General features: G+C 42.5%; 1 protein-coding gene across 15 annotated transcripts in view; it reads left to right on the forward strand.

Annotated features, from left to right (window-relative positions):
• The window catches only part of GOLGB1 (golgin B1), a 96,534-nt gene extending 82,256 nt beyond the window's left edge, over positions 1 to 14,278 (forward strand). For all 15 annotated transcript variants that reach the window (XM_026494470.4, XM_048215212.2, XM_026494499.4 and 12 more), the window contains 7 exons: positions 1,733 to 1,898; positions 2,100 to 2,237; positions 9,479 to 9,622; positions 10,411 to 10,508; positions 11,002 to 11,136; positions 12,517 to 12,622; positions 12,889 to 14,278. In XM_026494470.4, coding sequence (XP_026350255.2) covers positions 1,733 to 1,898; positions 2,100 to 2,237; positions 9,479 to 9,622; positions 10,411 to 10,508; positions 11,002 to 11,136; positions 12,517 to 12,622; positions 12,889 to 13,023 — 922 coding nt within the window. In that variant the 3' untranslated portion in view covers positions 13,024 to 14,278. The remainder of the gene's footprint in view (positions 1 to 1,732; positions 1,899 to 2,099; positions 2,238 to 9,478; positions 9,623 to 10,410; positions 10,509 to 11,001; positions 11,137 to 12,516; positions 12,623 to 12,888) is intronic.
• The last annotated feature ends 472 nt before the right edge of the window (positions 14,279 to 14,750 follow it).

The following is a 14,750-nucleotide window of genomic DNA, read 5'->3' on the forward strand; positions in this document are numbered from 1 at the left end:
GCAATATTGAAGAAAAGTAAAATTATATTTCAAGTGAATGTGAGTAAATTAGGGGAAGGAAAGGAAGATATTTTACTTCACCTTGAGAAGGAAGAAGAAAATGAGGACACAGGTTTGATTCCCTGACTTTAAGACTAATTTCTTTAGCTGAATATCTTCAGGACCTGTGCCTGCTCTTGATCTACTTGGGGGAAATTAGCTTTTCAAACATGAAAAAGCTGGAACATCTTGTTCAGGCTTCTATTAGGCTCAGGATTGGCTTATTAGGAGAGCCTGGATTTATACCACAACCTTGGTCTTCCCCTTGTGGCTACTGGTTTGCTTATTCTGTTCTGGTTCCTGTGCTGTCTTACACAAGGCATAAGTGAGGTATTTCCCTCTTATGGCTGAGTTCTATGAAGTATCAGCTTTGTTCCTTAGGCCCTACTCTCCATTGAGCATCTCTTTCTACACCATGACCACCTTCCAGAAAAATGGCATCTTGAAGCTTTTTATGGAAGATTATGATCTTTCTTCTGCATTCCACTCTTAAATTGTTCTCTGTCATTTTTCACAGATATCAAAGGAAGTGTTGAAAATCCGGTGCCTTTTACATGTAGTGGCCTTGTAATAAAATTTTATTTTAGTTTCTAAGTTTGGGCTCTGCCTTTTTGAAAAAAGTTTTGACTATAATCCAACGCACTTTTTAGCAAAGCAGGTTTATTTCATAACAGGTATGTGCCATTTAGAAAAGAAGGAACCATTTTGCCTTACTTCTAGAGTAAAAGACAAAAACGTCAGATGCAATTCAAACAAAACCTTGTGCTATTGGAAAAAATAGAGACATGGGTACTATTTCAAAGTGAAGAGGTGCTGCAGGAATTTGGTTACAACCCTAATGAGTACTTTTAGACAGAGTATAGAGAGAAGTAGAACTAAAGAACGTGCCAGAGGCACAGGTTTTGCTAATGCTACAAAAAATGAGCTGGGGTCAAACAGAAACCCCCCTCTTGGCCAAATTTGGGGAGTAAATAGAAATAGCAGCAGCTCATATTTGTTGGGTGATTTTGATATGACAGGCTCTGTGTTTGGTGCATGACATATGGTGTCTCATTTAATCCTTAGAATAATCCTAAGGAATAGTTTTTTCCCATGTTACCAGTGAGGTGCCGAGAGATTAAGAAACTTTACTCAGGGTCTGATGCCTAGTTTATGATAGAACCAGCATTTGAACCCAGTTCCTTCAAGACTCTACAGTTGCTCTGGCTAGCATTGCATTTTCATAACTATGATGTTAGTCTGCATCTGGCACTACCTTTCTGAAGAATTACAGTGGTTTTCCACTGCTTACAGAATAACGTTTATCTAGCATGCTACTCGGTGCCCCACATGATCCAGCCTCACTTCTCCATCCCCATTTCTTACCCTGTCCACTTTATATACTGTCTGCTACAATTCCAAAATTCAGTATGTATGTGTGTATATATGTTCATTTTTTGTGACTTTTGTTTAGTATGTTCACAGAACCTGGAATGCTTTTGTGTGAAATCATCCTCAGCCCTGCCAGTTGAAATCCTTTTATTAGTTCAGCTTCATCATCTGGCTCTACAGTTCAATTTATAATATAATTTTTGCTCTGGTGATATATTTTCTTTACCACTTCTCTACAGCCCATAATACTGTGTTGGATATGTAATTATTCATCCGTGTCTCACAAGTATTTTTTTGCCTGAATATTTTACATGTTTTGTAGGATGGAAAAGAGCTCCTGGGAAGCCCAGGAGAGGAGAATGAAGGAGCAGTACCTTATAGCTATCTCAGATAAAGATCAGCAGCTCAGTCATCTGCAGAATCTTATGAGGGAATTGAGATCTCCTCCCTCCCAGACTGAGGCCCTCAAAGTACAGTACCAAAGACAGGTGAGTAATTTCAGTGCTCATTGCTACTCAGAGGTAACCACCACCCAGGAAGCATCAGCTTCCTACAAGCCAAATGCCCATCTGCCGCTCTTAGGCAGGCTGTCTTGTGACCTCCTATGAGGTGGACAGAGTTCATGGAGGGAAGGAATTAAGCATGAACAGCATTAGGAGGGAACTTCATCAGTGTTTGTACTCTGGCAGGCATCCCCGGAGACATCAGCATCCCTAGGTGGATCACAAAACCTAGTTTATGAGACAGACGTTCTTAGGACTCAGCTCAATGACAGCCTAAAGGAAATTCACCAAAAAGAATTAAGAATTCAGCAACTAAACAGCAAGGTAAGTGTTTCCTGCTAGACTGGAATTCAGTTTCTTATTTCTGTGACCAGAAGCCAGGAGGTAAGTAGAAGTTGATTAAGCCTAGGTTCTAGCTGTAGCGTATCTCAGGATACAGAAGATTTACTTTTCTTGGAGTCTGGGTTGCTTACCCCAAGGCACTGGACACAGGGCCATTTCTTTTTCCTCATCCTTGGAGCATCCTTGGGAATGATTTGGAGAAATCTGTTCAATAAGAATCTAAAAAATCCAACTCTTTTAGGAAGCCTTGCTCCCCAGCATTGTCTCCCTATCTGTTCCCATTGTTGGTAATATTAAGGTATCTCCCCACAAATCCTCCAACACCTTCCTCTCTGTTTCTCACCCGTGTGCAACAGGAAAATGTCTCAGGAAGGAAGAAGGAAACTTTTCAGAAGTGATTAGATAGCAGGGATAGGGTCACAGGGTGATGGGTATTGAGGAGGGCATGTGTTGTGATGAGCACTGGGTGTTATACTTAACCAATGAATGATTGAACACTATATCAAAAACTGTGTACTATACAGTGGCTAACTGAACATAAAAAAAAGATAGCAGAGTTAGAGGTGAGAGGTCTGCTCTTCATTCCATTTCATTTGTAGGCTTCCTCATTAGTATTTAATGTTCTGGAACTAAAGAAGCCAGCTTTTTCCCAAACCCCAGCCACACCAGTCCACACACTCTAAGGAAGCATACTGGGATAGATGAATGTATTTCTTTTTTTTCTTTTTTTTAATTTTTAATTTTTAAATTTTTAAAAAAAATTTATAAGATTTTTAAAAATATTTTTTATTTATTTGTGACAGAAAGAGAGGGCACACAAGCAGGGGGAGCAGTAGGCAGAGGGATAAGCAGACTCCCCACTGAGCAAGGAGCCCAATGTGAGACTCAGTCCCAGGACCCTGGGATCATGACCTGAGCTGAAGGGAGATGTTTAACCAACTGAGCAACCCAGGCGTCCCTTAATTTTTTTATTTTTAATGTTTGTTTTTTTAATTTAAATTCAGTTAACCAACACATAGTATGTATTAGTTTCAGATGTAGTGTTCAGCAATTCACCAGTTGTGTATAACACCCCTGGGATGTATTTCTGTAGGGAAAAGCCACCTTGCCATCTGGTCCCTAGAGCCAGTCTCACCAAGACAAGATTAAAGAAAATCATTCTGGGATGCCTTCTCATATCTCTCTTCTCTCTCATTCATTCTCTGGCTTCTCTTCCTCCTTCATCTGCCTCTCCTCTCCGCCCCCCCCGCCCCCGCCCCACCACCACTTATGAATCATTATACTCCTGTTGCTTTCTGACTATTACAGTTTTCTTGAGTGGCACCTCCCTAGTTCTGCCTTCTTCAGAGGCATCCAGCTAGGTAGTTCATGTTAGAATTAGAAGGGTTTTAAGAGATCATTTTGACTCTAGAGTACAAAGATTGGCTGTTAGGAGACCTGTGAATATCCAGATTGGTGTGTGTATGGATAGTTAGGCGATATCACAGATAGGGAAACTGAGGCCCAGAGGTATTAAGTAATTTGCCTAGGATGTTAGGAGGAGGTCATTCTGAGATAAATATGATAACGTATGTGGAAAAGCATAGTACCTAGCTTATGTAGAAGGTATTGATTAGATGTTAAATTCAATTGACATTCGATGTTAATTGACATTGAAGTATCAGGGACTGATAAGACTATTAACTTTGTTTTTTTTTTTTTAATTTTTTATTATATTATGTTAGTCACCATACAGTACATCCCCGGTTTCCGATGTAAGGCTCGATGATTCATTAGTTGTGTATAACACCCAGTGCACCATGCAATACGTGCCCTCCTTACTACCCATCACCAGCCTATCCCATTCCCCTACCCCCCTCCCCTCTGAGGCCCTCAGTTTGTTTCTCATAGTCCATAGTCTCTCATGTTTCATTCCCCCTTCTGATTACCCCCCCTTTCTTTATCCCTTTCTTCCCCTACCGATCATCCTAGTTCTTATGTTCCATAGATGAGAGAAATCATATGATAGTTGTCTTTCTCTGCTTGACTTATTTCACTTAGCATTATCTCCTCCAGTGCCATCCATGTTGTAGCAAATGTTGAGAACTCGTTCTTTCTGATTGCTGAGTAATATTCCATTGTATATATGGACCACAACTTCTTAATCCAGTCATCTGTTGAAGGGCATCTCGGCTCCTTCCACGATTTAGCTATTGTGGACAATGCTGCTATGAACATTGGGGTGCATATGGCCCTTCTCTTCACTACGTCTGTATCTTTGGGGTAAACACCCAGTAGTGCAATGGCTGGATCATAGGGTAGCTCAATTTTTAACTTTTTAAGGGACCTCCACACTGTTTTCCAGAGTGGCTGTACCAACTTGCATTCCCACCAACAATGTAGGAGGGATCCCCTTTCTCCACATCCTCTCCAACAATTATTGTTTCTTGCCTTGTCTATTTTTGCCATTCTAACTGGCGTAAGGTGGTATCTCAGTGTGGTTTTGATTTGAATTTCCTTGATGGCTAATGATTTTGAACATTTTTTCATGTGTCTGTTAGCCATTTGTATGTCTTCATTGGAAAAGTGTCTGTTCATATCTTCTGCCCATTTTTTGATTTGTTTATTTGTTTCTCGAATATTGAGTTTGAGAAGTTCTTTGTAGATCTTGGATACCAGTCCTTTATCTGTAGTGTCATTTGCAAATATATTCTCCCATTCCGTGGGCTGCCTTTTAGTTTTTCTGACTGTTTCCTTGGCTGTGCAGAAACTTTAAATCTTGATGAAGTCCCATAAATTCATTTTATCTTTTGTTTCTCTTGCCTTTGGGGATGTGTCATGAAAAAGGTTGCTTTGGCCGATGTCGTAGAGGTTGCTGCCTATGTTCTCCTCTAGAATTTTGATGGATTCCTGTCTCACATCGAGGTCTTTCATCCATTTGGAGTTTATTTTTGTGTATGGTGTGAGATAGTGGTCAAGTTTCATTCTTTTGCATGTAGCTGTCCAATTTTCCCAGCACCATTTATTGAAGAGACTGTCTTTTTCCCACCGGATGTTTTTTCCTGCTTTATCAAAGATTAGTTGCCCAAAGAGCCGAGGGTCCATTTCTGGGCTCTCTATTCTGTTCCATTGGTCTATGTGTCTGTTTTTGTGCCAGTACCATGCTGTCTTTGCATTTTTAAAAAATAAGTTGGTTGATCCAAATGAATGGGTAAAACTGTAGACCCTTTACTGGGGTAATTGGGAGTATTCAAGGGGCTCCAGAGCAGCTGCTATCCAGTTCTCATTCTTTCCATAAATTAGATTCCATGTCAACTGTTACATTTGCTCTCCTGAAAATCACTGTAAATTACTCTGGGCATTTGTCTTTCTAGGACAGTATTTTAACCTGAGATTTAGGACTGTTAGTAGATGATGAGGTCATTTTAGTGGGTAGCAACTAAAAAATTTTAATGTAAATTTTTTATTGAAGTAAAATATGTAAAAAGCATGCAGATCATAAATATAGCACACCTATGTAACCGGCACCCAGATCAAGGATCAGAACATATCAGAACTCCAGAAGTCCCTCGTGTCCTTTTCTGTTTATTACCACACCCTTAGAACTATAGATACATGGAATCATATCTTCTCTCTTATGTTACTTCATTTATTTTGTGAGATTCATCCGTGTTGTTGTAGATAGTATGATTTTTCCATTCTCATGCTATATAGCATTGCATTGTAGGCATATACCATAGTTTATTCTGCTGTTAAAGGACTTTGGGGTTTTTCCAGTTTGGGGCTATTGCAAGTAGTGCTTTTTACAAAACAAAATAAAAGAGATTAGAAATATGTAGGAATTATGTAATATATAGTAAAGAGTCTATCTTGTTTTGAGACACTTTAGTTTCACTTATATATATTTACATACTAGGTTCTGGGTCATAGTCAAAGTTATGTTTTCTTTAACAGCTTTATTGAGATATACTTCATATATCACTTAATCAAAGTATGAGAAATACTACTCTGGGTTACTGTCATTCTGGGTGAGAAAGAGTTCTTCCTTTAGAAATCAACTGTAGGGGCGCCTGGGTAGCGCAGTCATTGAGCGTCTGCCTTCGGCTCAGGGCGTGATCCCAGCGTTCCGGGATCAAGTCCCACATCGGGCTCCTCCACTGGGAGCCTGCTTCTTCCTCTCCCACTCCCCTGCTGTGTTCTCTCTCTCGCTGGCTGTCTCTCTGTCACATAAATAAATAAAATCTTTAAAAAAAAAAAAAAAGAAAAATCAACTGTAAAGAGGCATCTCTATCCCTAGTGTCATTCATTCATTCATTCATTCATTCATTCATTCATTCATCAAGCAAATAACTATTATTTGCCTTCTATTAGCTTGGCCATGTTAGAATACACAGTGGCCCCTCATGGAGCATATCATAATCTGATGAGCTTGGAGCCTCACTCTAGGAGGGTTCCAGCTAACTAGGAGAATTGCTTCTTGGGCCCTAGAATGGAATTGTAGTAGACGGGCTATCAGCATAGAATGCTCCTCTCCAAGCCCTAATTCTTTCCATGGATACTCAGGCTTTGTATATGTTTCTGCCAGCATGATTGAATGTTTGTATGTAATGCAAACTTAAAAACTTGTAACCTAAAACCTAAAGACAGGAGAGGAATGACTATTGATATAATGTCATCTAGATTATCCCCTCCTATTCTGTTTTTATAAGCATAGATACAGTGAAGGACAGCAGCTTATGAGCTAGAACAGAGGTCAGCAAACTCTTCCTTAAAGGCCCAATGGTAAATATTTTCAGTCTGTAGGCTACGCCACCTGTTACCACTGTTCAGCTCTGTGGTTGTGTCACAAAAGTAGCCGCAGATGGTACATAAACAGAGCGGTCATATTCCAATAAAACCTTATTTACAAGATAAAGCAGTAGACCCTGGATCATAGTTTGCCAACACCTAAACTATAGGGATCTATGTCTAATCTTAAATAGAATAACGCAAACAGTATAAAAGGTGGTTTTTATGAGGGTGGCTTATAAGCAATTAGATTTCTCCAGTTAAGAGGGTTTTGCTTCCAATAAGCTTTACAGATCTATCCTTTCTCCTCTAGATTTGTGAAAGAAAAAAAGTGTTGTGTTTTTCAATACTGAGAGATTGGGTTTTTGTTTTGGGGTTGTTTGTTTTTGTTTTTTTGGTACCATTTGGTGGCCAGGAAAATTAACTTCTTTTGTTAGGAGATCTTATTACTCTCTATCTCAGAACCCAGTAGTTGTCATTGTACCCAGTAGTTGTCATCTACCCCTGTCTTCAGATTAGTATTGCTTCTCAAACATTTATATTCTTTTCTTTACTAACTGCTCCTACTCACCCCAAAACCCATAACCTGCTTCACTTCCCTTTCTGAACCCTCAGTCGGGATGCCATCATGTAGGTAGAGTTCTAGACTTGGAATGAAGAACTATACTTGAGCCCTGGTCTGTCATCTGTTAGCCACATGATGTTGGGCAAGTCACTGCTCATTTCTTTTCTGTTTGTCATTTGTTTTGTTTGCTCTTCAGAGGTAAGGTTATTCATTGTGATTTTCCTTCTGGCTGTGCAAATATTTTTGTTATACCATGTGGATTTCTTTTTTTTTTTCCTTTAAAAATTTTATTTATTTACTTGAGTGAGAACAACAGTGAGAGAGAGTACGAGCAGGGGGGAGGGGTGGAGGGAGAGGGAGAAACAGACTTCCCAGGGAGAGCAGGGAGCCCGATGCCCCAGGACCCTGAGTTGAAGGGAGATGCTTCACCCCCTGAGCCACCCAGGTGCCCCCATGGGTATTTCTTATTCTAGTTTTCTGTATGCATCAAATGTCCTTCCCAGTCAGTCAGAGTATGTCTAGAAAAATGTATCTTCTCCTCTCTGAACATTGAGTCAACTTTTTTTTTAATTCTGGGAAACAAACTGAGGGCTTCAGAGGGGAGGGGGGTGGGGGAATGGGATAGGCTGGTGATGGGTAGTAAGGAGGGCATGTATTGCGTGGTGCACTGGGTGTTATACACAAGTAATGAATCATGAAACTTTACATCAAAAACCAGGGATGTACTGTATGGTGACTAACATAATAAAAAAATATTATTAAAAAAATTTAAATTCAGGTTAGTGAACATGTAGTATATTATTTGTTTCAGAGGTGGAATTTAGTGATTCATCACTAGTTGCGTTTAACACCCAGTGCTCATTACATCAATGCCCTTCTTAATGCCCATCACCCAGTTACCCCATCCCACCACCCATCTCCCCTCTAGCAATCCACATCAACTTTTTTACACAAATATTAACCCAGAATACTCAGGAAAATATTGAATATGCTTCCAGTTACACCAGTTTCCCTTCACATAATGCATACAGTCCTACAGTAGGTACTTCGGAGAGACATCTCTATGGTTGTTAATGTTTCCAGATGTTAATCATAACTAGAACTTGAAACTTGACAGCCTGCAGTGAGGTATTAGAATTCTAGTTCCAGGGGACTGAATTCAAATCACTGGATAGGAGCTAGAGTGGGTAAATTTTTTGCTCGATATAAAAATAACCTGTTTTTGACGTGGTGAAGAATGGCTTGGGCTGCTTCATCAAGAGGTGAACACCCTGGTGCTAGACATGTTACTCAGGTACTAGAGGAAGGTCCTGCTTTGAGCGACTACAATCCACATGTGAGAGTGCGTGCTGCACCCGGTGTAGTTTCTTACCTGTACACAGGCAATTTAGGATTTCTTCTGTTTCCCCCCACCACACATTACAATTTCTTTTTCTACTTTCCTGGTAACTTGTAACTCTCTATAGCATTGAAGAGTGTGTCCAGTACTATGGTTGTACAAATTTCTAGGTGACAGCTCTATCTCATATTGAGTTCTAAGGATGACAGTCGTTTGTTAGTAATTTCATCTTGGACCCACACTGCTGTCTTTCTTCTCTTACGTACCTAGGATAGTTTATACTCTCGGATTGCTTATGGGGTCCTGCTTTATGGTTTCCCAGTCAATGTATTAGGCACCACAAATAAAGTCTCCTAGTACTCCTCTAGAATTGTTTTCCTTTTCAGTTGAAAAATTCTGAGTTTCCCCACTTTGAAGGAACACACAATGCTGTTACCATTATTGAAGTAAAGGTCTTACATTAAAAACAATTAGAACTTTGAAACTTCAGAGACTCTTCCTAAGCACTGCTTGTCATGAAACAGATGGTGTTCACCCTCTCCTCTGTTTCAGTTCTCTCAACTGCTTGAAGAGAAAAATACCCTTTCAGTTCAGCTCTCCGATACCAGTCAGAGTCTTCGTGAGAACCAGCAGCACTACACTGACCTTTTTAATCACTGCACAGTCTTGGAGAAGCAGGTCCAGGAGCTGCAAGCGGTGAGCAAGAAGGCGGCGAGAGGCTGGGAAGAGGGTTAGGAAATTAAGCGCAGATGGTGAAACATAAAGAGCAGCATGGAAGAGGCTGGTGCTGTAGGCTGAAGATTAATTAGGTGTGATGGAGAAAAGTCAGAGGAGGAGAGTGTTTGCTGAGTTGGGAATAAGGCCTAGAAAAATCAGAGTGAAGGGATGAGAAGGGAAAACATCAGTGAAATGGTGGGAGAGAAATCAAAAAATGAATGGGAAACAGTGATGACTGAGGCTTTTGGAACTCTGACACTAGGACTGTGGATTTTGCTTCAAGAAATAAGAAAGCCGTAGGAAGATTTGGCCCTGAGAAACGAAATAGGTGGGGCTGTCGAGCAGGAGCGCACTACTGACGCGGAGGTGGGAGTGAGAATTGGTGTGGAGATGAATAGGACAGGGAAGGAGGAGAAGGTTTGGGAGGGGGAGTCAAACGAGGGAAGGATCAGAGTAGCTTCTGGAAAATCCATGAGCCTCTGCTAGAAGAAAGCCGATAAGCTTTTAAGTGGTCAGCCTTTCAACTTTTAGGAGGAGGGATTAAAAAATGAGAATCTGGGGAAAAAATCTAATCCAGAGTTTCAGGTAGGAGATTAATCTCCTAGAGCAGAAGATTCTCACTTCTGACTCTGCACTTGAAGAGGATGACCAGTGGAGCTGTTCCTCTCCGAGGTGGCTCATTCACTCTGGTGTTCAGTGTGTTCTCATTTTGCCCACGCAGTTTCTTAAGTGCTTTCATCACTGAATTACTAAACTTATTCTTCTAGGGGCCACTGAATATAGATGTTGCTCCAGGAGCTCCCCAGGAAAAGAGTGGAGCTCACGGGAAGAGTGATCCTGAAGAACTAAGGGAGCAACAGCCCAGGTGGGGGAGCAGCCCATAGCCCTAGTGTGCACTGTGTGTACAGAAACGGGCAGTCATCTCGTGGACCAGGGGCCCAGTGTGTGGATTTAATATGTCTTCTTATTGGCCTCACAGGACTGATGTGAGGATTAAATAGTAACAGTTTAATAAATTTGTAAGGTTGAAAAGTTTGTAAAACAAAAGCAGCACACCAGCATGTACACGCGCACACACACACAGACACAGACACACACCCACCACTAATCCTATGGTATTCAAATGAAAGATATGCAGTCAATCCCTAAAATCTCTTAAGGCATATTCTGCAGCTTCTTTCAACAACTATGCTTTTAAAATGTTCCTTTTTTAAAATTCTTTTCCTTTTTCAATTTTTTGTGTTTGTACAAACTTTTAGACATTTTCCTGCTTTATAACCTTATGAAGACTTTGAATCCCTTGTATCAGCAACTGTGTTCTGCATCTACTGATGCTGTTTTTGTCCTTTCATTTTAAGCTTTTCAGAAGCCCAGCAGCAGCTGTGCAACACTAAACAAGAGATGAACGAACTGAGGAAGCTGCTGGAAGAAGAACGAGACCAAAGAGTGGCCGCTGAGACTGCCCTTTCCGTGGCCGAGGAGCAGATCCAGCGGTAAAGGGCTGTGGGACATAGCCTCTGTTCACTTCTGATCCTTTCTGATTACACCGTGTACATTTCAGTGGCCAGGCTTGGGAGTCCTTGGGATCTGACTCCCATCTTGAGATGGGTGCTGCAGTGAGTTTGGGGTCAAGACAAGCCACATTAATCCAAGCTTAGCCCCTCCACGATGTTGTCTTTGGCCCTGGTGCAGAATGCAAGTTTAGGTAGCTGATCACGTGCTGCCTGCCTGGGCCCTGTACTGCCATTCTCATGTTAGAGCTTCATTCACATGTGCTCTGTGGTGTATGTGCAACTCAGTGCACTTGTTGTTTAAAAGTAGCCAAGTATCTCCCCAACATTTACAGGCATTTCATTTGTCCTTGGCCTAGCCTACAGAAGTTGACATACTGACCCACGTCCTGCCAGACTGTGCTGTCCCAGGTCACGGCTGCCCCCAAAAAGCTTACCATCTGGAGGAACAGACACAGAAGGTGCACTGTGTAGTCAGCCTGGCTCTCAGACGGAAACTGGCAGGATGGAGCGAGGCTGGGCTCCCTCAGTTTCTCCTTCCAGACTCACAAATCAGATTAAAGTGTTCTTTCTCGCCAGGAGAAAACTCTGTGACCTGCAAAGAGAGGTCAGGAGTGTTAGGCTAATGGACATCCCTGCATATTGGAGGAGTGAAGAGTTCCATCATCCCCAGCACAATTAAAAAGTGCATCCCTACAGGCCGATGTTTGATCAGATGGGCTGTGTTACTGCAGCCCCTTTGATGCAGTTCATGTTTTTGTGAGAAAACGATTGAGTGGATAAAGGTAGCTTCTTCATTAAATGGAGAAGTTCCAGTATTAAGCAAATCAGCAAAAAATGAAGAAAGTAGTAGAGGCTGCCAGTTTGGTTTAATTCTAAGAACCCCACAAAAATCTTTCTTGGACGCTTTTGCCTGTTAGCCTTTAGTAAATGAAAAAGAATTTAATGAGTTTCTCTAGTGTATTGGAAAAAAAGAACATGAGGTTTAGAGACAAACCTGGGTTTTGAATTCTGGCTCCCTCTTACTGTCCATGCCACCACGGGCAAGACATTTTACCTCTTTAAGCCTTACTTTGAAGATAGTAACACCAACCTCAAACCTGAGGATTAAATGTATGTACAGCACCCAATCCAAAATCTGATACATAGTAGGCATCCATTCCTAGTAGTTACCGTCACCGTTGCTGCTGCTGAAAGAAACCACTCGCCCACACCTGGCTTGTGTGGGGTCAGGAACTGTGGGAGCAGCCTTTGCTGCAAGTCTCTGGTGCCACATCACATGGCAAGATGATGGGGAAGACCTCACCTGAGCAGCTGCTCGTGCTGTGAACCAAGCCATGTCTCTTTTCTTTCTCAACACAGGTTGGAGCACAGTGAATGGGACTCTGCCCGGTCTCCCATCATTGGCTCCTGCGGCTCTCAGGAGCAGGCACTGTTAATAGATCTTACGAGCAGCACTTGTCGAAGGGTAAGAGCATAAAGAGCGGGGACTGTACTGTCACACAGGGCTGGCTGCATCGAGGGCAAGGGGTCAAGGAAAAGGAAGGTGGAAGTCCAGGCAGTGATGGATCTCAGAATGGAAGGATATGGAAGGTTGGAGGAACCTAGTGGAGCTGGCCAGGTGACCCTGAGGGGACTTTCTCTCAGGATGCCTCTTTCCTACAGTGTTTGGAGAAGGGAAAGGGACATATCCCTGTAGGATAAGATTCTCTGACTTTTACATTTTTCTTTCAGACCCGGAGTGGTGCTGGATGGAAGCGGGTCCTGCGTTCACTCTGTCATTCCCGGACACGAGTGCCACTGCTAGCAGCCATCTACTTCCTGATGGTTCATGTCCTGCTCATTCTGTGTTTCACAGGCCATCTATAAACTGAATTCTCACCTTTTCGACCACTCCCCTCAGAACTTGGAATTCCCTCACCTCTAACATCAAAACCATCAATTCTAGTGGAGTAGTCTTCCCACTTACAGGTCCTCTCTCCAACTCTCCACAGAAAGTGCCTGCACAAACAGAGGTGGATGTGAGCCCGGGGCAGATCTGCAGGGACCGGCGAGTCTGCTTTCTCCTACTGCCCAGGGCCTGAACACTTCTGCGTAATCTGAGGAGGGCCACACAGTTGGTCGCTGAGCCCGGGATTTGTTCCGATTTTTCAGGGCCCTGATTTTTTGTGGTCCTGTGAAAAATGCTGAGGAATGTCTCTCAGCTTAGAAGATGGTTGTAATAAACCCAATAATCCGTCGTCCAGTATCATTTCAGTTGATACTTTCTTTGCCTCGTTTACCTTACATTTCCTCCTGCTTCAGAGGGAAGGCGGACCTTCCATAAACGAAGTTCTGGGGAACAGTATCTCATAGGATAGCTGAGTAGGTCCCTTGCAAAATAGGGTGGGAGCTGAAGAACTCTCCAGGGGTTTTGGCTGCCGGATCACAGGGTAGGACAGCGTTTCCTTCCCTGGCTGTTCAGACATAGCTGGAGTTAGATTTGTGGTCCTGGACTGTAAGGATAGGATCCTGTTGCATATGCTCTTGAGCCCATGTATACTGAGGTAGTAAATGGCCCATGCCTTTCCTTCATTGAAAGGAAGAACTGGCTATGGACAGTGGGAATCAGATTCTTGCCATTCCTGTGTGGTCTGGCCATGCCTCGAATGTGGGCCCTAAAGCTGTGTATGCGGAGCTAGCCCTAGATGAGACGTTGACTCCCACTGGGGGGATCCGACTGGTCTGACGACCACCCCTGGCTTCTGGAGGTACGGAGCTAACTATTCCAGTTTCTCAGCCCATAGTCATCTGAGCCCATCTCTCATCAGAGAGCTGAGGAAAGTGGAGGGTGAATACAGAGAAGACAAAATAGCTAAATCTAAGCCTGAGCATGGCAGCCAGGATTGAATTCCATTTATGCCTGTTCTCGCCTCCCCTTCCCCCACCCTTACCTGCTGGTTATTTTCTCATTATGCACATGATGTGTCCTCTGCCTGCTCTTATCACCCAAAGAAGAGAGAAAACTGGTGGACTGATTGATATGCTGTGATCCTTTGTTCTGTGGCAACCAGATCTTGGTCATAGCAACCCAGGAACTTCCTGAACAACTGTAAAATAATAAAATTATTTTCAGAATCAGAAATTGTGGTGGTACGTGTGTGAATGGCTGTATACACAGTGCTTGTGTACAAGTGCTTGCATGCTGGGGAAGGAAGGTAGCTGGGGAAGGAGGGGGCGGGCAGCCAGGAATGGATTCAGGGGTAGTAACCCATTCAGGCTTCCTTCTCCCTGGCCAGCACCAGTTAATGGCTGCATGTGACATTCTGGTCTTAGCCCCTAGACTCTAGGGTGATGAGGTGGAATGAGGAAATTCATTCTAACACCAAGCCAAACAACCTGGGCCTTAGGGCCTGAGATTCATGCTGTTTGTGCCTGGGCCTGAGAGAATGCTTATCTGTGTATATTGAAAACATTAGGCCTCTAAGGATCCCTCTGGGTGGGAGTCGGGGACAGGGAAGTCTAATAGGGTATAGCAGAATAAACATTACTGTTATTTTTTATATTAAGTCACTGCTTAGGAAAAGCTAACTTACTTTATCGAACTTACTTAACTT

The sequence above is a fragment of the Ursus arctos genome, unplaced genomic scaffold (assembly GCF_023065955.2).
Source record: "Ursus arctos isolate Adak ecotype North America unplaced genomic scaffold, UrsArc2.0 scaffold_4, whole genome shotgun sequence".
NCBI classification, from domain to species: domain Eukaryota; kingdom Metazoa; phylum Chordata; class Mammalia; order Carnivora; family Ursidae; genus Ursus; species Ursus arctos.